General features: G+C 34.6%; 1 protein-coding gene across 16 annotated transcripts in view; it reads left to right on the top strand.

Moving 5' to 3' along the window:
- Positions 1–7,500, top strand: part of LOC113804292 (multiple PDZ domain protein) — a gene marked incomplete at its 5' end in the record, with an annotated part of 877,687 nt that overhangs the window by 860,589 nt on the left and 9,598 nt on the right. For 6 of the 16 annotated variants that reach the window (XM_070137891.1, XM_070137892.1, XM_070137901.1 and 3 more), the window contains 5 exon segments: positions 2,273–2,374; positions 2,717–2,897; positions 5,532–5,800; positions 6,037–6,069; positions 6,263–6,292. In XM_070137891.1, coding sequence (XP_069993992.1) covers positions 2,273–2,374; positions 2,717–2,897; positions 5,532–5,800; positions 6,037–6,069; positions 6,263–6,292 — 615 coding nt within the window. 16 annotated transcript variants of the gene reach the window in all.

The following is a 7,500-nucleotide window of genomic DNA, read 5'->3' on the forward strand; positions in this document are numbered from 1 at the left end:
AACCTAAAAGTGGGGCATCTAGCAGGCAATTTGTTTTCGCAGTTTTAAAAGCAGAGGAGATGGACACACTGTCAGTTTTTACCGACATAGTTTGGAATCGCTTCGAGGTTCCAACGTGAAAATCTATTGATCTCTTGATGACCTGACAGCCGGCAATCAGTATCACTTTCATTTCCCATTTTTCAACAGTTGTGTAACCTCATTATCATTATTTTTACTCGTCTTTTTGTAAACCAGTCTAAAGTAAAGTGATTCGTGTTTCGACCTCTTCAGTCGCACTTTTAAAATAATTCCATTTTCCATATTAATAAACAATGCAAATAACACACACAAAAAAAACATCAGTTTATGCATTGCTGGAACTTGGATAACCCTTTGTTAGCCAGAGCGGAAAATTCACGAGACACAAATCTTCCTTTTTACTCTAAATCCGGACAGGCAGACACTGTCGACGACACCCATGGTCGAGTTGGCTTTTTCGTTTGAATAGAGAAAGAGGCTGATAACGGCTCAAGACGGTCGAGATTGCATCCAGATACAGCGGGAAGTGTGCTTTAAGATCTCAGACGTTCTCTTATTCAGTCTTTGAACACTTTCGCGAGTGCGTTCCCCCTCCCCCCCCCACTACTTCCACTACACACGCACGCACACACACACACACACACACACACACACACACACACACACACACACACACACACACACACACACACACACACACACACACACACACACACACGCACACACGCACACACACACACACATACATGCATACATGTATATATACATACACACATACACACACACATATACATACATACATATACGTAGACATATACACATATACATTCACACATACACACATACATACATACATACAAACACATATACATATGCATACACACACACATACACATACACACATACACATACACATACACACATATACATACATACACACATACACATATACATACACACATATACATACATACACACATACACATATACATACACACATACACATACACATACACATACACACATACACATACACACATATACATACACACATACACATACACACATATACATCCACACACACACACACACAGAAAAAAAAAACAAATTTAAATATAGAGAACATATATGTAGAAATACACATCATCATATGCATACACACACATACATATACACGCTCACTCACTCATACTCAAACTCAGTCACTTACACTCAAACTCAGTCACTCACTTATACTCACACACACACACACACACACGCAACACTCGCTCACTCACTCACTCACTCACTCACTCACTCACTCACTCACACTCTCACACTCTCACACTCTCACACTCACACACACACATACACACACACACACACACACATACACACACACATACACACACACACACACACACACATACACACATACACACACACACACACACACACATACACACACACACACACACACACTACACACACACACACACACACACACACACACACACACACACACACACACACACACACACACACACACACACACACACACACACACACACACACACACACACACACACACACACACACACAGCTACCTCTTACCTTCCCCATGGATCTTCCCCAGCACTGTCATTGGACCTTATACCACACGCTCACTTTGTCTTCATAATTTAACCGTCCTTTATCATGTGTTCAGGTTTAGTCTCTTTCTCTTCATTCCCTCCTATTTGAGGGGATTTTCCAGTTATCTTTGTGTTATTTACTCATTAGGTTTATTCCATTATATATTTTATATTTGCTTAGGGGAAGTTGTTCACCCCTGATAGCTCCATTTGTGTCCTGAAGAGCCATTTCTTTGTGATCATAAAGCTGGGAATAATTGTATTAATAAGGAAGTTTTAACAATAATCTGTAAAATGATTACATCTTTCACAACAGCAATGTTTAAGTTTGTATCAAAGCCTTCTGGTAATTAGGTAGGTATTACTCAGCAGGATTATTTGATGATAAATTTCACCTGCTGGGATTATTAATGTGAGCCCTGCTGTCCGCATGGAGTAATTAATTGCATCAGATATCTAAACATAGCCTGTATCTGCACATGCATGTAAACACTAACCATTTGTTAAATACATTTACCATACATTTTTTTTACACGATGTTATATATGAAGACATATTGTTGATAGGTCAATCTTCAAAAGTTTATCTATGTCTGTTGATGAATTTATATATCTGATACAGTCTTGTTTCCACCACAGGGTTCGACAGGCCTGGGCATTATGATCATCGAGGGTAAACATGCGGAATATGGCCAGGGTATCTTCATCTCAGATTTACAGGAGGGATCTGTAGCTGCAGAGGTAAGAACAATTCATTAAAAAAAAATTAGAGGCAGAAAAAAAGAATATTGAAAATTGCTTAATATTCAGCTTTGATAGTGGTTCCATTTTGAACTGAGCTAATGCATTTTGCAATGAACTGAATGTAAAAAGGTTTGATTATGTTGGTGTAAAATATGCAAATTATATTATGGGGAAATGAACATACTTGGAATATTTTCATGTTCCTTTTCCACATGACTATAGTGTGTATTTATGTAATATGGCTCTATAATTTTAAGTAATAATGGATAGAATGTGTAAAGGAAAGGAAACAGTCTCCATGCTAATTCAACAGAATTAATATCATCACATTATTTCTAGGCTGGATTGCTGGTAGGAGACATAATTCTTTGTGTAAACAAAGAAGAAATGGTTGGAGTTGATTACGATCAGGCGACCAACATTCTCAAGAAAACCGAGGGTGTTATCAACATGTGGGTAGCCAACCCAGCAAGAGCAGGTGGCGGCGATCCAAAGAAGCCTGCTGCAGGCAAAAAGCCAGGTAAAATCGATAAAACTTTGAGATTTGTTGTCTACTGATGCAAGAAAATTTGGAGTATCTGTAGATATAGAATTTTCATTCTTATTCATAAAATAGATGCAAAATTATAGGCAAATTGAGTTCCATAATGTATATACATATTTTTGCTAATCAGTTATTTCATTCATCAACCATATAGGTGATAAATTGACATAATTTACTCATATTTACCCATGAGGAAGTAAGTTAGATACTGTGTATACAAGTAATTGTGAGAATCTTTTTTCTTTCAATGTTGGGCATCGTATAAATTGGGTCATAACAAGTCTCTCTTACAGCAGTAGTGTTTGTGCTGGAATATTAGAAGTTAACTTTGACAAGTTCTATTTTTGCGTGCAAAAGGTTGAAATGTTTATTGCTTTTTGTATATAGATGTTGCTTTCATCAGTTAACTAGTCTTTTCTTTTCTCTTGTTAATCTGTTATAATCTTCTTTGTTAGACGTGGGTAGAACTGAACCTGTTTTCATCTTCTCTCTGGTCTGATGAAGATTTTTTTTTTCTCATTTATTTTAAAAAGGATTCTGAGGTTTCATACAAAGTTTAAGTTGTTTATATGGTAACTTTGAAGAATATATTGTAATTGAAGGAATAGTAGGGTGAAACTTTTTTATGATAGTATATATTTGTTTGAGTTGACTAAATGAAATGATGCTATTGTTCAATTCTCACTTTCATCTCTCATAGTAATTTCTAAATAATTCTTTATGATAATTTACATTTCTTATACTGTTCTATTCCGTAAATTTATTTATTGATATTGTTTTGAATATAAATAATACAGTCATTTACACAAGAAAGAGAAGCTCAAAACCTCTCAGGAATTAACCAAGTAATAGTATTACTTATGATAATAATGATAATGAAAAAGATTCACAACAATGTAAAGAGAGGGAGATTACTATTTCTTAGTAGAAAACCATTTGATACAACTGTCCTTGTTTGTCACTGATCTTCATTGATGGACTGTGTATGTTTGAGTGTAGACAGTGTTTGTGTGTATCTAATGTTGTGCGATAGTGATTGAGATACTAACACGGTGTTGTGCCTCACTTTCTGTGCTTTTTGGCCGTGTGGTGCCGCTGCGCCGTGATCCTGGTGGTCATTGTGGGCTGGTGCATGGCCCTGTGAGTATGACATGTCGACATGTTATCCCAATATATTTGTTATTATGACTTTTTCCCTGTATTTCCCATGCCTCATCCAATCCCTGTACAACCAACACCAGCATTACCAGTCTCTTGAACAGCTGGAACCACCTTTTTTATATACATATACCTTATTGTCATGTTATGTGTCCAAATTGTGTTTTGTGTGTTTCATCCTTGGCAGTATTGCTTGGTATATCTCTCTGTATCCTGACATGTAATTAAGATATGATATTCTTGTGTATAGTAAGTTAGTTTTTGGTGCCAATGCAAATTGAAAGCCTTTATAGATTATGGAATGGTTATTAGGGTTTATTTTTATTAAAAACACTAACTTTATTAAACTAACACTACTTTATCACAAATTGACACACTCACTCTTTCTTTTACGAAAACCAGAAGATAGCAATGAATAGAAATATAGTTTGCAGGAACCACTGGTAGCTGGTATTAGCTGTTTTGTATTGCATTTTGTATACTATACATTATGTTTTATCTTAAATAGGAAAAAAAATGTGTTCCCTTTACTTGGATTGCGTAGCCTAGAAAGAGCTTCAGGAGAAAGTGACTTATGTTTGACATGCATTTACATTACTTATTTGTGTTTTAGTTATGAAACATTCGGTGGTGCTTTTTGCAGACATCATTTGTGCATTTTTGAAAAGCTTTCATTTAAAAGGCATGAATTGTCTGTCTTCTATGATATTAGAATAATTGCAAGAAATATTGAAATCTCAAGGGAAAAAAACAAACAAAAATACATGAAACTCATATTTTTTCAAGGAATGTATTTTTTTTTTCTTTTTTATTGATAATATGATGGTGTTCATAACTTTGCTAGGTAAAATTTTAATAACTACAAAACATTAAATATCAGAATTTTATAAGGAGTTTTCTGTAGTGCTCTTATTTGAATATTTTACTGACAGCTAGTATAATGTGTATTTTTTTTATTAATGTATAATAGTAAATGATAATCCTGAAATATTCTTTACTTCTACTCCAAGATAAAACATGAATGCAAGCCTTGTGTGATTTTTTCTCAATAACAATTTTTTATAAGTATCCAAATTCCTTTCATTCAGTGTTTCATGGCTGGGTGTTATTGTGTGGCTTTGTAGTTAGACTAATGAATATAGAAGCATTTATTAGAAGTATGATTGGAAATGCATAGAGACTAAATGAAAATTCACTCTAATCCAAAAGAAAAAGTACCATTTCTTTGCACTCTACTCTTTGATCTTGTGGTACATGTTGAAACTTTCACTGTAGTGTGTGATCTATGTATATATGTAAATCATTCTAGCAGAGTTTGAAGGAGTGAAGCTTCATTCCATTCTGTTTTTCTTTCCCTGTATTTTTCTTTTTTCTATAAAAAAAAAAAAAAAAAAAAAAAATCAATGAAAATAAAGAATGCCATTTCATGACAGTACAACCTATTTTCAACAGATGTGCCACCCAAACCTGCCTTGGGGCCTAAACCTGCCCTGCCTGCCAAACCACCGTCGATCTCTTCCTTGCCCCCCCCTGCGGCCACACCTGTGACATCATCGACGGAAATTCAAATGGCCCCTTCTTCCCCTCCTATTCCACCTGGCCGTGCTGCTCCTGTGGAACGGTTGTCCTCGCATGGCTTGGCCTCCATTACCTCAACGACATCCTCGATATCAACTGCATCTTCTCCCTCTTCACTTGTTGCAACAGATGAGCCGAAACAGGTTGGTGATTTTAGAGTTGTCATTCTTTCTTGGTTTTCAAAATCATTGTCATCATCTTTTATTGAATTACTTTCATTATTATTTACCGAGTGATTTTGAGATTTTTAATTATTTCAGATTTTTTTTAGTAAGTTTTTACTTATTTTTTTCATTTTGTAAAATCTAGTTTTTGCATGTGGAACAAAATCATGCTGTATTCATTTCACCCCAAATGGAAAACTGAATGCCTTTTTCAGAAAGGCGCAGCTGCTGCTGAAGGACCAAAAGAGGTAGCAAATACTTTTGCTTTTAGGTTGCTATTGGCCAAATCTATGAATGTGTTTTATTTTGACAAGCACATTGTTGCCAATCTTACAAGTGCTTTTGAAAAAATAACAGCATTAAAAAGGAAAATTGCAGTAAATATTATATAAAGATATCTAGTGAACTCTAGTTAGCTATACAGTTTAATACTTCTTTCAGAAAGCAACTGCACCAGAGGCACCAAAAGAGGTAGCAAAGAAATGCTTATGCTTATACATTGCTATTGCCAAGAAAAAAATATTTTTGACATATTTTGCTGCCAATAGCTTGAGCAGCTCAGATATGGCATGCCTTTTGAGTGTGCTGTGAAAACCTGTACAATGTTGTTTATATTTCTGTCAGATCTTGAAAGAGCAGCCTCTTTATTTTTCAAAGCAAACTACTTTACCCATTTTTTTTTCTATGTTTATTATTCAATAACTGTTTCAGAAGACAAATCCTGTACCAGAGGAAGTCAGAGAGATAGCAAAATGCTTCTGCTTATAAGCTGTTATTGATGTTTATAATGCACAAACAAATTTAACTATGACCATTTCGATACTAATACACAGAACAACTCGAGCATGAAATATGTACTAATGTGTGCAGATCCTGAGTTCATACAGAAATCTGTTTGAAACGTTACAAAAAGAATATTAGTGGGATGATTTTTAAAAATTTCTTTGAAGAAGCAAAACAATGGCATAAAAGCAACAACAGTAGTTGCAAGATATTTTTAACTTGATGATATTGACAATTAAAGTAACAGGATATATTATGAAGCCACTGGTTAGAGCATTTGCCATGTTGTGTGAGCAGAAAAGAGTGCTGGTTGAACTAATGTTATACTACCAATACTTGGAATTTACTTTAAATTTATCAGAATTAAGAATTTGTTATAGCAGCAACCATTAGAGAAAATCTGACTTTCATGTTATTGTTCAGATTTATTCTGATCATATTTGCTATTTTCAGTAACCCATACAGTGATTATTAAAGTATGAATTACATATTCATACAAATTTCTAAAAGGATATCCTGGACCTAGAGATAGCTAACAAAACTTTTCTATATTTGTTACTTTTGTGAAAAAGCAAGCAACAAAATTTTATATACAAATACATTGAGCCATTTTATGCATGAGTTATAAGAAGATGACTGTTGAGCCTGAAAAGAGTAACAGTGATGGAAATAAGAAGGATCAGTCATTTAAAAAAAATCTAATATAAGATCTAAAACTTGCTGGGTTTATCAATTTCAGAAAAGAAATCCTGGGCCAGAGACATCAAAAGAGGTAGCAAAAATTGTTTCTGAATAGAAGTTACCTCATTATGAAGAGAACATTGACATTTGAGTAGCTTCATTACTAATATTTTTTTTTAAATAAAAATGCAGATGCAAATTAGTCTGGCTACTGA

The sequence above is a fragment of the Penaeus vannamei genome, chromosome 23 (assembly GCF_042767895.1).
Source record: "Penaeus vannamei isolate JL-2024 chromosome 23, ASM4276789v1, whole genome shotgun sequence".
Classification (NCBI taxonomy): Eukaryota; Metazoa; Arthropoda; class Malacostraca; order Decapoda; family Penaeidae; genus Penaeus; species Penaeus vannamei.